Genomic DNA, 21071 nt, shown 5'->3' on the forward strand with positions numbered 1-21071 from the left:
CTAGCGATGGTGCTGCCTGAAGATGGCCTCGTGATGGTGGTGGTGCCTGACAATGACCTCGCGATGGTGGTGGCGTCGGCGATCCCACAGTCGGGCGACATGACCATGCCAATTGTGGTAGAATACTACATCCCACTGCCTCCATCGCCTCGCCGCTCTTGGCGCATCAGGATGAGGAAGGAGAAGGAGAAGAAGAATGAGGAGTGAACTATGTCAGGTATGTCAAATCTCCAGAATGATCTATATATACTTAGCTTTGTTTCTTCCGAAATGACATAAGTTAGCTCTAATATGCTAAGTTATCTCTAATATGATTAGTTTCCTAGGTTTGCTCAATAATGGCATACACTTGGCTTACTTGTGTAAAAAATGGCATAATTATGCTTAGTTAACTCAAAAATTGCATAATTAGTTAAGTTAGGTCCAAAATGACCCATTTAACCTAGGTTAGCTCCAATATGATCCATTTATCTAGGTTAGCTCCAAAATGAACAAGTTTACCTAAGTTAGCTCCAATTTGATCCATTTTAGCTACGTTAGCTCCAAAATGACCTAGTTTACCTAGGTTAGCTCCAAAATGACCAAGTTTACCTAGGTTAGCTCCAATATGATCCATTTTAGCTAGGTTAGCTCCAAAATGACCAAGTTTACCTAGGTTAGCTCCAAAATGACCAAGTTTACCTAGGTTAGCTCCAATATGATCCATTTTAGCTAGGTTAGCTCCAAAATGACCAAGTTTACCTAGGTTAGCTCCAACATGATCCATTTTAGCTAGGTTAGCTCCAAAATGACCTAGTTTACCTAGGTTAGCTCTAAAATGACCAAGTTTACCTAGGTTAGCTCCAAAATGACCTAGTTTACCTAGGTTAGCTCCGAAATGACCAAGATGGCATAATATGCTTAGTTCACTCAAAGATGGCATAATTAGCTAGGTTAGCTCCATTTTACCTAAGTATGCTTACTTCTTATTCAAGTCTTCTTCTTCTTCTTCATTTTCTTCTTCTTCATGTTCTTCTTCTTCTTCTAACTTTCTTGTTTCCCATTTTGTAGACGCTTGCATGGATGGAGTGCTTCTTTTTCCTTTCTGCTTTTATTTTGTATCGATGAACTTGCATGGATGGAACTTGTTATATGGATGGATGGATAATGGTGCTGGATGAACAATGTGAAACTTCTGTAATATGTATGGATGGATTGGTTATGTATGTATATATGATGAAACTTGTCTGTTGGTTATAATGTCTTTTGTGAAATTTGTGTGTTGAAATTTGTGTGTTCAAATTGAATGAATTTAAGAAAAAAAAACAGGGGCTATACAGGATCTTTGCCGTCCGCTGGCGGACGGCAAAGAAATTTGCCATCCGCCAGCAGACGGCAAAGATTCCACGTGGCACCTTCCTGCACAACCTGGGGTTGTCCTATTTGGTTACTTTGCCGTCAGCCAGCTGACGGCAAAGCTCACCATTAGCCCCCTAACGGCCAGACATTGTCACATGTGTTGTCCAGGACCTTTGTCGTCAGCCGGCTGACGACAAAGACTGTTTCATCTTTGCCATCCGTCAGCTGACGGCAAAGAAGTCTTTGCAGTAGCCTATTCAGTCGGACCTGTTGCCGTCAGCTGACGAACGGCAAAGGACTTTGCCGTCCGCCTTGTATGCCTTTGCCGTCCGCCATGGCGGACGGCAAAGAAGCCGATTCCAATAGTGGTAGTTGATGCTAGTTGGTTTACTCGGTGGAAGATCATATGTTCAGATCCTTAATGATAATTAATACTCCTCTGATTATGAACATAAATATGCTTTGTGAGTAGCTACGTTTGTTCCTGAGAACATGGGAGAAGTCTTGTTATAAGTAATCATGTGAATTTGGTATTTGTTCGATATTTTGATGAGATGTATGGTGTTCTTCCTCTAGTGGTGTTATGTGAATGTTAACTACATGACACTTCACCATGATTTGGGCCTAGGGGAAGGCATTGGGAAGTAATAAGTAGATGATTGGTTGCTAGAGTGACAGAGGCTTAAACCCTAGTTTATGCGTTGCTTCGTAAGGGGCTGATTTGGATCCATATGTTTCATGTTATGCTTAGATTTATCTTAATTCTTCTTTCATAGTTGCGGATGCTTGCGAGAGGGGTTAATCATAAGTGGGAGGCTTGTCCAAGGAAGGGAAGCATCCAAGCACCGGTCCACCCATATATCAAATTATTAAAGTAACGAACGTGAATCATATGAGCATGATGAAAACTAGCTTGACAGTAATTCCCATGTGTCCCCGGGAGCGCTTTGCATTATATAAGAGTTAGTCCAGGCTTGTCCTTTGCTACAATTAGGATTGGGCCACCTTGCTGCACCTTAGTTACTTTTGTTACTTGTTGTTACCCATTACGAATTATCTTATCACAAAACTGTCTGTTACCGATAATTTTAGTGCTTGCAGATAATACCTTACTGAAAACCGCTTATCATTTTCTTCTGCTCCTCGTTTGGTTCGACACTCTTACTTATCAAAAGGACTATGATAAGTCCTCTATACTTGTGGGTCATCACTATGTGGTGGCCAGAAGAATGAACAGGCTCGTTCTGTTAGACAGCCTAAAATGCCTAAAATGCAGTACCAAGAGAATACAGTTAGAAGATATGCAATCTTTGAAGCACCAAAACCAGCTGCTGCTAACTGCAGGTGTAATTATCTAGTGGGCTAGGATTAAAGGCATCTGCTACGAATGTAAGGAAGCATGGTTTCCAGGGCACAAGAAGGTGTGAAGACACTCTCAAGGTAGTCAATTTCAAGCATTATGAGCTAACTTCCCTGAAAATGGAGAAATCATATACTCCCTTCGTCTCATATTAACTGACGCTCAAACGAATATATGTAGCACTAAAATACGTGTAGGCACACCCGTTTCAGTGACAATTCATATGGGACGGAGGTTGTATTTGGTAGTCATGATGAAGAGGAACAACAGAGTGACCCGGCTCAAGTGCAACAACTACATATCTCTAATTCTCTATGCATGCTCTGTTTGTCATTGAAGCAACAAAATACACTTGTAGTTTCTGTCCAAATGGGGTATGCTAATGCTATTGCCCTAATTGAGTGGTAGCACTGCTACATTCATTACAACAGAATTTGCTAAGAAAGCAAGGTGTCAGTTAGAACTAACAAAGAAAATTAAAGTGGTTGCTGCTAATGCAACTGTGGACTGAATTCATTTCTCATAGTTGTCAGTATGAAATTCAAAGGAGAGAAATTCAGTAATTCAAAGGACAGAAATTCAGTCAATTGTGGATTGAATTCATTCATCTTGGGGGCTGATTGGATTCAGTAATTCAAATAGAAAACCAAAAGATGTTTAACTTAAAAGAAATATGCCTTATGGAAGATATGTCAAATTTTACGACGAAAGAGTTTGCCCACTAGCACATGTGGAAAAAGTACTAGTACACAGTGTGGAGCAGTATTATTAATTTAGGAAAAGCAAACTGAACTTCCTACTCCCAACCCACTCCCAGCAATACAGGCAATAGTAGACCAATTCAGTGAGCTCTTCCAAAGAACCTACTGCACTTCCCAGAGAACTTGTGATCACACCATACCTGTACTACCTGATGCAAAAGTACCAAGCCAGAGGGCTTACGGATTACCTCACCACCAGAAGAACATTATGGAAACCTATGGTAATGCGCTTGCAAACATGTAGAACAACAATGTTAAGATCGTAGATAGGGACCAGGGGTATTTAATAGCCATTGATTGTGACTGGTCGTGCTGCAAATACATCATCCACAACTCAAGTTCGTTTAAGGTAATGATAAGCTCTCATATTATTGATTCTATTGTCCGGGTAGCAAATAATGCAGTGGAATCAAGCGTAGAGGTCGATGCCCCAAAACTTGGCCGGCTGGTTGGTGCGGTACCTGCGGTCAAGGGCCTTGATCTTCTCCATGTCCTCGCCAGAGATGTCGAAGTCGGAGACCGCAAAGTTCTCCTCCAGCCTCTCTACCTTGGAGGTCTTGGGGATGACCACTGTGTTCCTCTGGAGGCCCCACCGGAGGACCAGCTGCGCCGGCGTCTTGCCGTATTTCTCAGCCAGAGACTGCAAACACCAGCACAACAAGCAGGTTGAGAAACAACTATCACCAAACCAGGCTTGCAAAAGTGTTCGTTTTCTAGATACTGGAATGGAATGTGCTTCTGTGCAGAGCATGAAACGGTCATGTGGCCATTTGTGATACTGACCTTGATGACAGGGTCGTCAAGGCATGAGACCGAGCCGAACCACTCGGTGTTGGCGGTAGAGCCACCCAGGGGGGTATGTGCGGTGACGCAGATTCCGTGCTTCTGGCAGAACTTCACAAGAGAGTCACGCTGGAAGTAAGGGTGTGTCTCGATTTGGTTGACCGCAGGCTTTATCTTGGCGTACGCCAAGCAGTCTCTGGTGAGGAATATGTCGTAGTTGCTGCATGAATAATTCAAGGGTTAGATTTAAGAAATAGAAATTCTCCTCCAGCATGAGAGGTAGCCATGAAATCTCGAATCGCGACGGAAGTGGACACAACATAATGGAACTACGGAGATGCAGGGCTTTATTACAGTTCGATTCTGGTTAGTCTGAATATGCACAGCTCAAGTAGTCAAGTTCAAAATTGGCACTTGGGAGTGCTACGACCAGAGTAGTCTAGATCCTGACATTACTGTAGACTGTTAAGTTGCAGCTAGTTAGAGATCACACAATGTCATAGAGAGCATGTAGAATTATCATTCTAACGGTGATGCACAAGTTTACAGCTCAAATGGTCAGGGGATGCATTTACTATTTGTTACTAAGGGCACTGTGCAAACATAACAAAATTCGCTTTGCAAAGAACAAACATTGAAACGCATCCATCCTTGTTGTGTGCACCCGGTGTGTGCCATTCTGCTGCAGTAAATACAAACTAAAGGGTCTTTGCTTGGACAATATGCAAGGTAAACTCACATGGAAGCTATTCAGATCTTTAAATATGTTAGACTGCGTAAATTTGGAAGAGACCTAGAGGCAATAGCATACTCTACAATTGTACAATGGAAGCACGAAGCCATGAACAACTAAACACAAATTGACATAGTACAGAATCAACAAAATCAATTTATGACAATTCAGGTTCACCAGGACTTGAAAAGATTACAGAATAATATCTCACACTCTTTATTTAGAAAATATGGAGATAAACTCTGGGCAACAAGGCCAGCAACTAATTTGCACAGCAACCAGTAAGCCAACAAATGGAAAGAACCAGAAGGACTAAATCATTCTAAATATAAGACGTTTTGGCAGTTTAAATTGAACTGCCAAAACGTTTTATATTTAGGAACAGAGGGTATAGTAAACTAATGGAACAAGCTGAACAGTTGCAATACTAAGTAAACTAAACTGTGGCCATGACTAGGAGAAATGGGGACAGCATCAACTAGCTGACCCAAGTGACGCATCATAATATCTACACAGGTTAAATAAGTCAAGACCAAATGCCTCAATAATTCAAAATAGAGTTAACAGACTAAGGAAAGACCGAAGAACCAATGGTAACATGATGTACTTTACCTAATTCCTATGCTACGAACAAGTCCCATGGAAACAAGATCTTCCATTGCATGCCACGTTGTCTCCAATGAGATAGTGGTATCGATATCAAGCACACCATCATCACCAAGAGCACTGCCAGTTGTGCCAACTCCTGTACACAGTTAAAATTAAGATACTCAATTATGTTAGATTGAATGGCATAAAGTATTCTTTCCATGTTAGGTAGGATAAAGACAAGGATCATACCAGTATGCTTAGTAGCTACAGGGAAGTGAATAAGGTAGAGATCTAGATAATCCAATCGCAGCTTCTTCAGGCTATCCTTGCAGGCTTCAACCACATGACCGTGATCTGAGTTCCACAACTGCAATCACAGCAAACATGGAGCTTTGAAAAACGCAATATATGTTGGAGAAAGAAGATTGCAACATCATTTGAGTGGTTTTTTATGTTGAGAGTGAAATGGGGTGTAAACAAAAAGACTTAGTACCACAACCCCATAACAACTCTAAATTAAGAAATGCTGATATTTGAAATTCAAGAGCTCATATTTGAATGCCAGTGTCAAAAAACAAATCTGATTCATTGGTGTGTGAAACCGTAAAAGCTAACCATGGTGGAAACAAGATTGCTACAAGCCAGCCTTGCTGCTTTTTAAGTCTAGGAGATTAGTTTCACAACATCTTCTGCCGAGTTAGTCAAAACAATAGACGGTACTTAAGGTTCCAACACATTATACTCACAATTCAGTGCATAACTACACAGCCTTGCTCCATCTGAGTCACAGGAGCACCTTCAAGCGTTTTCAGCATTTTTTTAACCAGTACTCCCTCCATCCCAAAATTCTTGTCTTAGATTTGTCTAGATAGGGATGTACCTATAATACTAAAACATGACTTGATACATCCGTATTTAGACAAATCTAAGACAAGAATTTTGGGACGGAGGGAGTACTAAATAAGTTTGTCATCAGTATACGCCTAGCGCTGACTGATGCAGCACCTTTTCTCCAACTGCTAGACCAACCATATGATTTCACTGAGTCTTTGTTTTGAATGCCACATCCAGCCATACACCATCATAGGTGGGTTTAACCATAGATGCCTTGAAATTCTATGTTTATCGTATTCTTCTCTATACAAAACCTCATGTAATCTGCTCATAGGACACAGCTGTTAATAGGCTCAGGTCCTAGCACAAAGGGGTAGTAGGCGTGTCATATCCAACACAAAGAAAACATCGGTATATTCTTATTCCAATACCATTTTCTGCAATCACGATTCAAAAAATAAATACATACTGTAGTAAATAATAATAACCTTGGTAGTGATGAAAAGATCCTCCCTCTTGACAAGCCCAGTTTGGAATGCCTCCGCCAGCGCATCGCCAACTTCAGCCTCGTTTTTGTAGTCAGCTGCAGCACCAGATAGCAATCCCGGTTAGCACACCAGCGCAGTCGAAATCTCTCGAATAAACAACACTGTAAATTAAAGATCTAGTACTGCTGAATAAACGTGATGCAGAACTTCTTCGGTGCTTGCAAATCTACTGCTTGAAGACAACACGAACTCTGACACTTGGTTTTACCAATGTGGGATCCCCCGGCGACACGCGCAAGCGTCCTAGATAAGGCGGTGCGAGATTCATGGGGATCGGGGATCTGGGTGGGCGCAGCGCAGAGAGACGTGAAGAGCGGGGGGCGGGGGCGTACCGGCGCAGTCGAAGTGGCGGTAGCCGGCGCGGAGGGCGGAGTGGATGAGGCCGCGGACGGCGGCGGAGTCCATCCGCCAGACGCCGAGCCCCACGGCCGGCATCTCGTGCCCGCTGCTCAGCTTCGTCGCCGCCATCCGTCGCCGGTTGGGCTCGTCGGAGTCGGGGATGAGATAAGAAGACCGACGACGAGAAGGAAACGCAGTACACTGCACTCGAGTCAGCACCCTCTAGGCATCTAGTAGTAGAGGGGGAAGAAAGATTCCGTTGGACTCTGGTGAGTGAACTGGTGGTGGAAAGCTTAACACGTGGCTTTTACGGAAATCGCGTGCTCGATGATGAACTTTGTAGAGCCAAAATACTCCGAGTTCCTCATAAGAGCATCTCTCCCGCAGATCCGCCTTCCACTAAAATAACAGCCGTGGTACGGTAAGATAATAACCCATGCTAAGCACAATTAGAGCAACTCCAACGGGGCGACTAATTTCGGCCGCTGGCGTCAGTTTAAGTCGGTGCGGATGTAAAAGTGGGCTCAACACGCTGACGCAAACGGACGCGCTTCCGTTTTTTGTCTGCGGGCGATCCATTCCCAGCCCATTTTTAAGCCGGATTTGCGTCGGCGCGGACACGAGACAAGGCGCGCGCGCTCGCATTTTCCTTCCTCTGGGCCCACTGGTCGGTGGCACATTGGCCTCCCCTCATCCAACAGCAACCCCTCGTTCGCCTCCTTCGTCGTCGACGCTACCGCCCATTTTTTTGATGACTTTGCCGGCTACCGGCGCCGCAACATCCGCTCAGCAACGCCGCCACCTCCCACGTCACCCTCCATCACCGTCTTGCCGCTGGGGAGCCGACTGCTTCCCCCCCCCCCCCCCCCCCCCCCCCCCCCCGACACAGCCGCGACCGGGACCAAGAAGTCGCCTCGCCACCCCTGCCAGATCCTCACTAGCACGCTCGTCGGACGCCGGTGGGGCAGCTAGCTGGTCCGTGCGCGCCGCGACTCCCTTCGCCAGTTGTCTCCTTTGTCGAAGCCTGCAAGTTGTTCGACAGTTTGCCAAGGTATAAAATGGACTCCGCCGACGAGTTCCTTTTTCACAATTACCATTGCGACTCCGAGGATTCGTCGTCTGATGACGAGGAGGAGATATTGGCTGCCGTGTTGGTCCATCACCACCTTAATAGCCAGCGGCCGTTGTTCCGTGGCTCCATTCCGGGCCACCTTCCGGCGTTGAATCACAACCGAGAGAGCGGGCATCTCCTTCTTTGGAAAGACTACTTTGATACAACAAATCTGTTGTTCAAACATCAGAAATTCCGTCGCCATTTCGGCATGAGTAGGCATCTTTTTAACTGTATTAGAGAAGGGGTGGTCGGCTACGATGACTACTTCGAGTGCATAGAGGATGTCGTTGGAAAGATTGGTTTCTCCTCTTATCAGAAATACACTGCCGCAATCTGAATGCTTGCATACGGAGTGACCGGTGATCTCATTGACGAGTCGTACGTATGAGCGAGTCTACATGCCTAGAATCCCTGTATAAGTTATGCAAGGCTTTTATTGCTGTGTTTGGCCCCGAGTACTTGAGAGAGTTGACTCCTGAAGATACAACCCGTTTGTTGGCGATGAATGTCAGCAAGGGCTTCCCAGAGATGCTTGGCAGTATAGACTGTATGCACTAGGAGTGGAAGAACTGACCTTCTGCTTGGCAAGGGCAGTATAAGGGCCATGTCCGGGCTTGCACTATCATACTAGAGGCCATGGCGTCTCAAGATCTCTGGATCTGGCACTCTTTCTTTGGCATGGCCGGATCACACAATGATATCAACGTGCTTCAGCGCTCGGCGGTGTTTGCTAGGCTTGCCGAAGGCAACAACCTGCCAGTGAACTTTACTATGAATGGCCACAACTACGACAAAGGATACTACGGGTGACGGTATCTATCCTCAGTGGACCACTATTGTCAAAACAATCCCCAACCATGTCGGAGAGAAGAAGAAAAGATTTTCCCAAGAGCAAGAGAGTGCTAGGAAGGATGTCGAGCGTGCCTTTGGTGTTTTGCAATCTCGATGAGGCATCATTCGGTATCCTGCTAATACCTGGAGCACACAGAAACGGTGGGAGGTGATTACTGCTTGTGTGATCATGCACAATATGATCGTAGAAGATGAGCGCCCGGAACGTCTGTACGATCAAGGCCGAACATGATGAGTCCAAAAGCCTCAGAGCCAAATCACCAAAAGCCGAACATGCTGAGGCTGAAAGCCTTGGAGCCAGATCACCAAAAGCCGGACTAATTCATACATTTCACATGGTAGGGGCCCGCCTGGATTTCATCCTTAAGGCTTCATTTCGAAACTCCAGACAGGCTCAGGGGCTACTAACGGTGTACTGCACCAGGAGTGGCCCATCAGACGGGAGGTTCGTCAATGGGCCAGCCTCAGGGCCTAGGAGGCGTGGCAATAATCAAGCACCCTTCGTTCGATAGGAAGCCCGACTTCCTCATGATCACCATCTTGGCGTGCAAGCCAAGGTACCCTCGACTGACTTAGAGGTGATGATGATTAGGAAACTTGTAAACCCTAGATCTTTATAAGGCTAGGCTAGGGGTACGTCAAAGTCCATCAAACTCATAGTTAAATACCTCAGTAGCTAATACGTCTAAAACGTATCTATAGTTTTTAATTGTTTCTTTTATATACTTTTTATAGCATATTATATTATTTTTCTAGACTAACCTATTAATTTAGTGTTGAGTGTCAGTTCCTTTTTTTGCATGTTTTTTGTTTTGCGTGAAGTTAATATCTAGGAAAGTCAAAATACATTGGCAATTTATCACAATTTTTCAGGAAACAAAGGACCCACAAAGCTATGGGAAGGCACAAGTGGAGCCATAGGGGGTCCACACGTCGAGATGGCTCACCCCAGGCCAAGGGAGTGCCACCAGGGTGTGTGGGGCCCACCTGCATCGCCTTTTAATAATTCCACCTCCATAAAATCTTATAACTACCAAAACCTTCAATTGTATTTGTAGAAGATTTTTTTCGTGGACGCAAGTTCCTGTTTTGTGAAGATCCAATCTGGAGGCCTGTTCTGGAGCTCTGCCGGAGGGGGAATCTGATGGGTAACATTGCATGGAAAACAAAAAAATTCTACGCACACGCAAGATCTATCCATGGAGATGCATCGCTACCAGAGGGGGAGAGCATCTACATACCCTTGTAGATCGCTAAACGGAAGCATTTATCAATAGGTGGATGTAGTCGTACAACTCCATGATCTGTCCCGATCAAGCACCGAACACACGGCACCTTCGCGTTCAGCACATGTTCAGCTCGATGACGTCCTCACCTTCTCGATCCAGCAAGAGGGGCGAAGTAGTAGATGAGTTCCGGCAGCACGGCGGCGTGATGACGATGGTGGTGAAGCTATCTCCATAGGGATTCGCCAAGCACAACAGTTTTGGACAGAGGGTGAACTAGAGGGAGATGGGGCGCATGCACACGACTTAGGAATCGTGGTGTATGGCGCCTCAATGATGTAGAGTGCGGACCCTACAGATTCGAGAATGATGTTGACATGACCGAGACGCTTCTACGGTCAATAACCAACAGTGGTACCTGGATGCCCATATTGGTTCCGACATATTCTACGAAGATCTTATCGGTTGAACCTCAATGTCAAGGATTCTGCTAATCCTGTATGCAGTTCCATTTTTCCATCGGTATGTTACTTGCCCGAGTTCGATCGTCGGTATCTCCATACCTAGTTCAATCTCGTTACCGACAAGTCTCTTTACTCGTTCTGTAATACATCATCTTGTAACCAACTCCTTAGTCACTTTGCTGGCATGCTGCATTGTGATGCTGCATTTCCGAGAGGACCCAGAGATACCTCTTCGTCATACGGAGTGACAAATCCCAATCTGGATTCATGCCAACTCAACAGACACCTTCGGAGATACCTGTGGAGCACCTTTATGATCACCCAGTTATGAAGTGATGTTTGATAGCACACAAGGTATTCCTCTTGTGATGCTGCAACTAGATGGCGGATCTCGAGATCGGACCATCCAGTCTTAGGCCGACCACCTCCGATGGAGGAGATGGCCACCACCGCCAGCAGCACCGGCCAGATCAGATCTGACCGGAAGCGTCACCAACCAGTCAACCATGACCGCATTCCCTCCTGATCCGCCCTCCCCACGAAGCCGCCGGAGTTGCGCCGGACCGCCGGGAAAGACGAAGACCGAAGGGAGATCTCACCCCGCCGGTCCCTCCAGATCGCGGGGCTGTAGCCTAGATCCCCGTCGTCCCCATCACCAGCGACGCCCGGGCTTAGCCAGCGCACGTCTCTGGGGACGACGAGGTGGAGGAGAGGGGGAGGGGACGACGGTCGGGGTGCTGGGGTTGGCCCCCTGATCACCCTGGAGGGAGCGATCGGGGGAGCCTGAAGCGATAGGGGGAGGGAGCCCTGGAGCGATCGAGGAGTCCTGGTTTCTCAATGCAATCAACAGTTGGTTATAAGAAATTGTCATGTCATTTTTAGAGTCAACCTAATAGCCGGCATGTACAATAATAAGTTTTAAATATGTATTAATACTTTATTAATGACTGACCCACGTTACAATCTCATAAAACGGCTTGGGGCTCGTGCTTGACTCTTATTCTACAACTCATTTCCCTTCTCTCTCCTCCAACTAAACAAAGACCTTATGGCATGCCTATGTCATCTTATTGTATTTGCTCTAAGGTGGATAGCTGCATGTCAAGATAAATGGAATAATCTTATTTACTGTCACTGTTCAATAGGAATAATCCTTTTTAAACAAAGCAGCTCGAAAAGCCCAAGCAAATAAAATCTTTGTCCAATAATACATCGCTACAGAATTTTGTCATTGCAATTCACGGTGTTTCCATTTGTGTAATCCTTCGGTAGGAACAGAGTAGGTCCTAGCTCTGGAAGCGACTTTATGGTGGACGGCGGCCTCGGAGGACTTTATGGCAGAAATCATAGATTTGACCTGAGGCAGAAATCAAATCACAAACTGACCTGTTCAGGAAAAAATTTCACTCTGCTGACCCTTTGGTGTGGCGCCCGACAGCTGGGCGCCGCACCCTACTGTGCAGTGCCTTTCCCTTAGGCGTCGCACATCCTGCCAGCGTGGCAGCCCTGGTCCAGCTGCGGCCCCACACGCACCTGTGCAGCGCCTAAGAGCTAGGCGCCACACTTTGACGTGCAGCGCCTAGCCCTTGGGCGCTGCACAGTGACTTAAGCGCGACCGCCCAGCCCGACCAGGCAGTTCTTCATCTCTCCGCTCTCTGGACAGAGAGCAGTGGCGGCGGCGGCGCCCCCATCTAATCCCCCCACATCCCTCTCAGATCTGAAGATTTGATCCATGGATTCGATCCCCAATCCATCCTACTAGGTAAACTCTTTCCTTCTCTTTCTTTTGCTCCGTAAGTTTGTTGCCATTCTAGAGATTTGTCCATGATTTGATGGAACCCTTGATTTGTTTGGTTTGCTCGATTTAGGATGTGTATTCATATTGGTAGTACCGTAGTGTTATTTATTAGTTCACAATATATGATTCTTGTTGTTGAAACCCTAGATTGTTTAGTTTTTTTAGATATATATGAGATGCCTATTTTTATAGATAACTATGAGATGTTGATTTTTGTAGACATATATGAGAAGTTTGTTTAGATATATATTAGATGTTCAGTTTATTTCAAATATTAGATGTTGAGTTTATTTGAAATATTAGATGTTTAGTTTATTTGAACACATATGACATATTCATTGTGTGAGAAGGAGATGTTGAGATTCTTGTAGTTGAACACATGTTATATGTTTAGTGTATACCGATATTTGAGATGAAGATGAACTTTTATATGTTTATTGTTTGAAATTGTAAGGATGGTTTGGCTTCTGGACGATGTCTACGACGTGCAACACCGGGCCTACATGATGCGCAAGAAGGATAAGGTAATAATGAGTAATCTAAATATTTTGCAAATTTGCCTTTAGTTGAAATTTACATGCCCTAAGATTTGTCATTACTTGTTTTTTGCAGAAGCTTGAACCTCTGAAGATTCGGTATCACGGGGTCTCTGGTCCTGCCATGCCTTACGATGAGCGGTACACACCGTACATCAAGCAGGCAGGACTACTCCTGTGGATTCTGTTGGTCAGCCGGTCCACGCCGAATCTGAACGCTCCACTAGTGTCCGCTCTTGTTGATCGGTGGAGGCCAGAGACCCACAGTTTCCATCTTCGGACCGGGGAGATGACCGTGACGCTCGAGGATGTCTTGTTGATCACTGGTCTTGCTATCGACGGGAGGCCTCTATGTATGAGCACCGATTCTGATGGGTGGCGCGAGCAGATGATTGCTCTTATCGGTATGGCTCCTACCGAGGCTGAGGATGATGTAGAGGAGGGAGAAGAGAAGAAGAAGAGGGAAAGGAAGGCAGCCAGAGCTGCTTTCACGTGGATTCAAAATAACTTTGCGACGTGCCCTCCGGATGCAACTGATGATGTGATCCAGACACATGCTCGTGTGTATATGTGGTACATTGTGTCGAGGACTTTGTTTCCTGACTCCACTGGCAAGAACGCTCCATGGATGTGGCTAAAGGCGTTGACCGTCTTCGATAGCAAATGGAGCTGGGGTTCAGCGACTCTTGCCTACTTGTACCGACAGGTAGTTGGTCTGTTTTGTGATCAACTCATTTATATTCATTAGCAATGCAAGCTTGCTGTCAAGTTAACATTGTTTTTCTTTCATATGTAGCTGGATGATGTGTGTTGCAGGATCACACCTAGTGCAGGCATTGGTGGTAATCTGCTTCTACTTTCTGTATGGAGCTGGGAGCATCTGCCTGTTGGACGCCCGAAGAGCGTCAGGTTTGATCCTTGGTATGCATATGAACATGACGAATTACGGCGCCCCACGTGGGCTTACAAGTGGGATATCGTTTCCGAGATGACGAACGATGTCAATCTCATGTACCAAAAGTACATTGCCGAGTTGGACACGATTACGCCTGAGCAGGTAAGGAGGTCATTACTTTAGTCCTTTCTCATGCTTGCTTGAAAAATAGTTATCAAATTTGCATTGTTGCCCTGTTTCATAGGTGGAATGGCAGCCATATGGCGCGGGTGAGAGCTTGGGGTACACCGCGGAGTTCCGCCTCAACCCGATGTGCTTGCGGGATAAGGATCTCTGGCTTATGCGGTGCCCACTGATATGCAACTGGGCGGTTGAGTTTCATTTGCCGCATCGCGTGTATCGTCAGTTTGGTCTTTTCCAGCCTCACCCGACGGATTGGGTGGACACGGATAAAGCACTTCATAGGTAAGAGAGCATGTGTGCGTATTGTCTAATCATCAGGACTCCTTTTGATTGTGCTACTGTTTGGTTTTATACCACGCAGGTTGGACAGGAGAAGGCAACGGAAGATAAAGGACTGGGCCAAGCATCATTCTGCGTATGTTACCCGCTTCCAGCTTTGTGTGGAGCAAGCTCGTAGCACTGCACGCGCCCCGCTTCGTGAGCACAACTCACTTGCTTTTGATAACTACGTACGATGGTTTATTGGAACTACTCGAGTTGAGATATGCCCGCCGGCATATAATGAGGATATTCTTGAAGAACCTGTAAACTTTGAGGATCTAGCAAAGGGGAAGTACAACAGAGATGTCAGGCTAGGGCAAGGAGTCCCTGCTGTTCCGGTGATTAACTATGTGGTAAAGTGTTCCCCTCTTTACTTTCCTGTTGACCGTATTACACATGTTTGAATGGCTAACGCATTCATTTTTTCTCATCCGCAGCGCACCGAGATCAAGAAAGCAGCTGATGAGAGCCAGTCTATTCTGGAGAAGACACCGGTTGGAACTGGCAATGATGATGGTTCACTACGAGCATTCCTCAAGGTACATATCGCATTCACTATGAGCCAGTCTATGTTGCGAAGTTTGATATCTTACACACTTGTTCATGTTACAGCGTCAGGCCAAGAAGTTAAGGCGGTTATCGAACCTTCTCGGTTGCCGTGATCCTGAATATGATGAACCATCTGCCTCTAGGTCTGGTACACCATCAGACCCCGCACCTCACCATGAGGGGGACGATGTGAGTTCCTCATATGCTTATATGGATGATGAGGGTGGGATCACCCAAGAGGTATGACTAATCCTTTAGATGTGATTCTCACTTGATTACGACATCGGCCTTCACCATATTGTTTCGTTGTGTGATAGGGCGATGAGCTTGATGATGACATGACTTTGGCGGACGCTCAAGCTCGGTCCGCATATGTGTTCAAGCCTAGGCAGCCCAGACGCCGGTACACGCCCAACGACTATGACAACAGAGGCAACCCAAAGGTGGTCGTAGGGACCTCGCGGATGGCTAGCTTGGATGATGAGGCGGAGGCGGAGGCGGAGGCGGAGGCGGAGGCGGAGGAGGAAGTGCACGAAGAGGATCCTCGTGCTCCTAAGAAGAAGAAGCTTGCCTGCAGGCGTGCCACCAGGAACACGCGCGGAAGGCATTAGTGCTTGTTCATGTTAATTGTAGCCGTTTAATTAGGTTGACGAACTTGCGAGGTTATGTTATATGTTGGTGAACTCTTACTAGTGTGGTATTTGTGTTTGCGAACCTGAAGTAATGTTGAATTGTCTTAAATGATATGATGTTCAAGTTATTAGTTCTCTTTGCTTAGCATGTGCAATTTACAGTATTTTTATTATGTGAGTGCTGCTGCAGGAGGCCAAAATGGCATCTGTTTCTGCAGTTTTGCTTATAGCAGCACTGCAGCGCCCAACAGTTAGGCGCTGCACTGTACTGTCTGGCGCCCAACACTTGGGCGCTGCACTATATAGTGCAGCGCCCTGTCCTTAGGCGCTGCACTACTTCCATGACGATCCAGAGAGCCACAGTTGGCTTGCATCACATCCACAATACTTACAATTACTGCAGCATCACAACAATTTGAACAAACACAAATTTTAAGCCGACGAGTTCATAACTTAAGACAATTCAAACATTACTACGACATGGTTCACGACACATTCATTACAAATGACAAATGACAGCTTGCCCTAGAAGATAGTTCACCAACATCTCACATGCCCTCACAACTTCATGACACATTCATTAGAAAATAGTTGACGACGAGTGCACCGAAGCGAAGTCCCTACTGAGTAGAGCGAGGCCATTTCCCCTTCTTGTCACGTGCCGAGTCCTCCTCTTGCGCCTCGCGAGCCTTTGCAAGCTTTCTTGCCCTCTCCTCCTCACGAGCAAGTTTCGCTTGGCGTGCCCTCTCCTCCTCTCGTTTCTTTCGCTCCATCCTCTCCTTCTGACGACGCTCTTCCTCCAAGCCTCTTCGAAACGATTCTTCGAACTGTCGTTGCCGCCTAAGACAATCTGCGTATTGGTCCTTTTTCACATCTTCTGGCACTTCAAGATCTATCCACGTGAAGTACTTGCATAGAGGAGGCGGTGACTGCATAAAAATTTGTTGTTAGCGTTGACACACATTTGAGAGTAACATTTTACTTCTCGAGCTTACCGGTGGTTGGTCATAGGCGTTAGTTGGAAGTCCACGATCATAAGCATAGTTCGGGCATACAAAATATCTCCGCCCTTCCGTCCATGCTTTCTTTCGGTCGGTGGACACCTTCACCTTGCAAACATCTCCACACCAACAAGGCGGGATGTTGACATCTTTCTCCTTCACCTTGTCCAAAGATGCGTCCTCCCACTTGTTCGGCATGTCTTCTTGGTTAGCACACGGTGGCCTCGTCATGAAACCGGATGAAGCCATGCCTACAAAACCGAGAATTATTGGTCAACCCTAACCCCCACATAACAATAACCACAACCCTAACACCAACATAACCCTAACACCAACATCAAACACACATAACCCTAACCCTAGCATACTATGGAAGCCTAAACAACCCAAATTAGCAAAGAAATATAACATCATTCAACACAAATTTCCAAATCCTATCAAAATCTAGGGTTTCCCCAAACTAGCAAGATTTGAGCAAATGTGACAATTCCTATGGATGAAAACGAGGGGATCGGAGGAGATTACCTTAAGGGATGGGTTGGCTTCGAAATCCACGGTCAAATACTCCGGATTTGCAAGATTTGAGAAGGATTTGAGAGGGGGGAGAGGGGAAGAGAGGAGGGCCGCAAATCTAAGGGTTTGGGTCGGGTGGGGGTGTGTGGGGTGGGGGTGGGAGGGGAGAGAGGGTGGGGCCAGCCCAAGTGAAACACAGAGTGTGCAGCGCCTAAGAGCTGGGCGCTGCACATTACAGGTGTGTGGCGCCTAGCTCTTAGGCGCTGCACAGGTGCGTGTGGGGCCGCAATTGGACCAGGGCTGTCACGCTGACAGGATGTGCGACGCCTAAGGGAAGGGCGCTGCATAGTAGGGTGCGGCGCCCGGCTCTCGGGCGCCACACCAAAGGGTCAGCAGAGTGAAATTTTTTCGTGATCAGGTCAGTTTGTGATTTGATTTCTGCCTGAGGTCAAATATGTGATTTCTGCCGGACTTTATCCTGTCCGTTCCACAATACCTCGTGATTCTCACCTGTCAGTTCGTTGTCTCCCCGATTTGTTTTCTAGGAATAGGTTGTAGGGTTCGTAGGCGTGCCAGAGTGCTGTTGGAGTGTACCCTGGAACAGCGCCCAAGAATCGTTCTGGCGCCTAGATTCTGTCCAACAGGCTATCGCTGGCAGCCGGCATACAAGAGCTTGCAAGCGTGTAGCAGGGGACAGCCCGCATAAATACCGGGACGAATCTGGTCAGTGAGGAAAACGAACGGCGAGGATACAGTCCGCAGAGTGCTCGTCCGTCGTTAGGCATTTTCGGTCCTAGCTCTTATCTTCCTCGTTGAATATGTTTCACATGTCATGCTTGCATAATGCATGTTCCATCTACTCTGTATCACTTTCTCCTATGGTGAGTAAGGCTGGTCGTAATGATAGTATCATAGATAGTATCATGCATGCCAACTAGGCAATTTTTATGAGGTGTCATAGCATTAAATGAAAAAAAAAGAGTGAAGTATCATATCATGATACCGTATCATAATAAATGCTATCTTGCTTTGTGTCATGCATGACAATAAATAAAGTACTACATGATACTAATATATGATACTATGCATTAGGGAGGTAGTATCGTACACTAGTATCATATGCATGATACTAGTATATGATACTCCTCATTACAACCAGTCTAAGAAAACATAAAACTACCCAGGTTGCTACCTAGCATCTCGGGAGTACCTACGTACATTACTGTATAAAGATATGCATGTCGTGTAGCACGCACACACGTAGTAGTAATCGACCAGTTTTATACTTCCTCCGTTCTTAAATATAAGTCTTTGTAGACATTTCACTATGGACCACATACGGAGTAAAATGAATGAACTACACTCTAAAATGCATCTATATACATTCATATATGGTCCATAGTGAAATCTCTACAAAGACTTATATTTAGGAACGGAGGGAGTAGTGTGGTTCCGCCCTGCATGTACATGTCGACGCGATTGGTTAATCAAACAACTAGTGCACCAATAAACAATTCCTTTTTCTTTTGACAGCACCAATAAACAAGTCCTGGCACGCAGGCGGCGATAAAGTGAAACTCATAATCTGCAAACATAACACGCAGGCAATATTTTGTGCTACAATCTTCTTAAGTCACGCCATCAGCTCCGGTATTCGTAGTTAAGATCTTAAACCATGGTTGTTTTGATGCATAGTATTCTCTCATTTCCGCATATGCCTTCTCTTCTCCCTCCCCACGGGTTGCTCATGTACTCCCTTCCTCTCCGGCCTCACCACTGATCATGTCGTTGCCTCCACGCAACAATGATGCCAACACTTCTTTGATGCAGGTCATGTCTTTAGCGACCCTGCGTCGCCTCCCTAGGCGACGGCGGGGAACCCCAGCTGCGCCGCCACGGCCCCCTCCCCACCTCGCCCCACCTCCTCACCGCCGCCTGAGGCAGCCGTTGGGCAAGCCCGCGGCGCCAAGGATGGTGGCGGCGGGGTCTCGGCTGCCCTGCACCTGCGTGGGGAGTCCGGGATCTGGAGCAACGGCTCCTTTGGCGAGGCACGGCAGACTCCGGCGAGCAGCCGTGCGGGCGGCGGGATCCCGGTGGTCGTTGGCGGCTGGCGGCGGCTTCCGCGGCGGTTGGTGCGAGCGATCTGGCGCCTTCCCTCCTTCCCTGTTTGGCGTGCGGGCCAACTTGGTCGGGCCGTGCTTTCCTTGGTCGCCGGTTCTGTACAGGAGGCGTTGTTGGTGGCGGGAATCTAGTTCGGGCGAAATTCCTGGCCGGCCATGGCCGGCCGCGCCGACGGCGACGCCTAGGGCGTCGTTCCCCTCCTTGGAGGCGTCGGTATGGACTGATCTCCTCGCTTCCCCTTCCCCTAGGTCTCCCGGGAGAAAGCCCTAACTTTATTGGACGGCGGCGGCGCTCATGGCGGTGTCCCCTTCTTGAAGGCACCGCTTTAGAAACCTTGGGGTTGGACGGCGCTTGTGGGCGATGGGCGACGGCGGTCGATAACGGAGGACCTGCCGAGGTTGACACCTCAATCTGCTCTGAAGATGAACCAGTGGAAGATGGCGGCGATGACACATGTGAGTGCGTCGGACCGGTTTGTGCCCCGGACTCGGTAGATGGCTTGGTCGGGGGCCTCCGGCTTTATATGGTAGGCTTAGGTGAGAGGTCTGGGTATGTGGCCCGGCTTGCACCCCTTCATCATATGGATAGGAGTAGCGGCAGATGTTGCCAACATGGCGGATTCAGACATATTGTTGTTCTATTTTGTAAGGTCCTCGAGAATAATCAATAAAATGACCGCATGCATCTTCCAGATGCAGAGGCCGGGATTATCCATGTCTTAAGCGAAAATTCATGGGCCTGCTCGTCAGCGCCATGGTATCTTCGATCGTTGTTTTGCGATGGGATCTGGGATGGTCGCCGTAGTCAAGGCGTATACGCGTGATAGTTAATGCGTATGGTTGGGCCGGAGTCATAACGCTTGCTAGGTGGGGGTGGACGGTCGTCAAGGACAAGGGGACGACGTCGAGGTAAACCAGTTCAAAAATCGAACTGGATGAGGTTCCCGCCCGGCAGCACAGAGAGAGCCGGCCATGTATCGACACCTGTTTTACGTCGTGGCCAGATGGACAGCCCCCGGACCACAGTACCAGGGTACCATAAAAAAGCTCAACAAAGATACAGATAGTGGTGACAGCAGCGCACCTTGATAAGTGGCAGTCCTTTATCATTGGAATAGTTCTACTGATTAACGGCTACGGAGCCCTCAACATTAGTACATTACAACACAATGCATAACAATCCTTATGCCTACAAAGCCGTACACAATATAACAGACTACAGGATTTCTAAATGGAAAGTTGATCCAAAGTTGCATTTTCAACAACATGAGTACCACTTTGGGTTTGTTGCAGGTGTTTTTCTTGTGTCCACCAACACCGCAGTTTAAGCATTTTACCTCCCTTTTTTTGCGAAGAAGATCACCCCTCTGTGGACAATTAGTACTCTTCTGTCCTGCCCCACGGCATATACTGCAGAAAGGAGTACGCTTGCTTTCCCACAACCATAAGGAGCCTCTCCGTTTGGCGCCTGCTTGCATTTTTTGCTCTTTGCACCTCGGTCATCTATGGAGGCTTGTCCTTGGCTCCTTGCTGGTAGTTGGTCGTCCTGGTTTACGCTTACGTCTAGAGGCTTTAAGCTG

The 21071-nt window shown here is 46.9% G+C and overlaps 1 protein-coding gene across 1 annotated transcript; it reads right to left on the minus strand.

Annotated features, from left to right (window-relative positions):
• Window positions 1-3739: 3739 nt before the first annotated feature.
• Window positions 3740-7571, minus strand: LOC123135965 (NADP-dependent D-sorbitol-6-phosphate dehydrogenase). The gene is made up of 6 exons (XM_044555240.1): window positions 7281-7571; window positions 6889-6983; window positions 5816-5933; window positions 5588-5720; window positions 4243-4462; window positions 3740-4099 (listed from the first exon to the last, which is right to left on the minus strand). The coding sequence occupies exons 1-6, from the start codon at window positions 7414-7416 to the stop codon at window positions 3869-3871; spliced, it is 933 nt and encodes a 310-aa protein (XP_044411175.1). The 5' UTR covers window positions 7417-7571; the 3' UTR covers window positions 3740-3868.
• Between the last annotated feature and the right edge of the window lie 13500 nt (window positions 7572-21071).

The sequence above is a fragment of the Triticum aestivum genome, chromosome 6B (genome assembly GCF_018294505.1).
Source record: "Triticum aestivum cultivar Chinese Spring chromosome 6B, IWGSC CS RefSeq v2.1, whole genome shotgun sequence".
In the NCBI taxonomy this organism is placed as follows: domain Eukaryota; kingdom Viridiplantae; phylum Streptophyta; class Magnoliopsida; order Poales; family Poaceae; genus Triticum; species Triticum aestivum.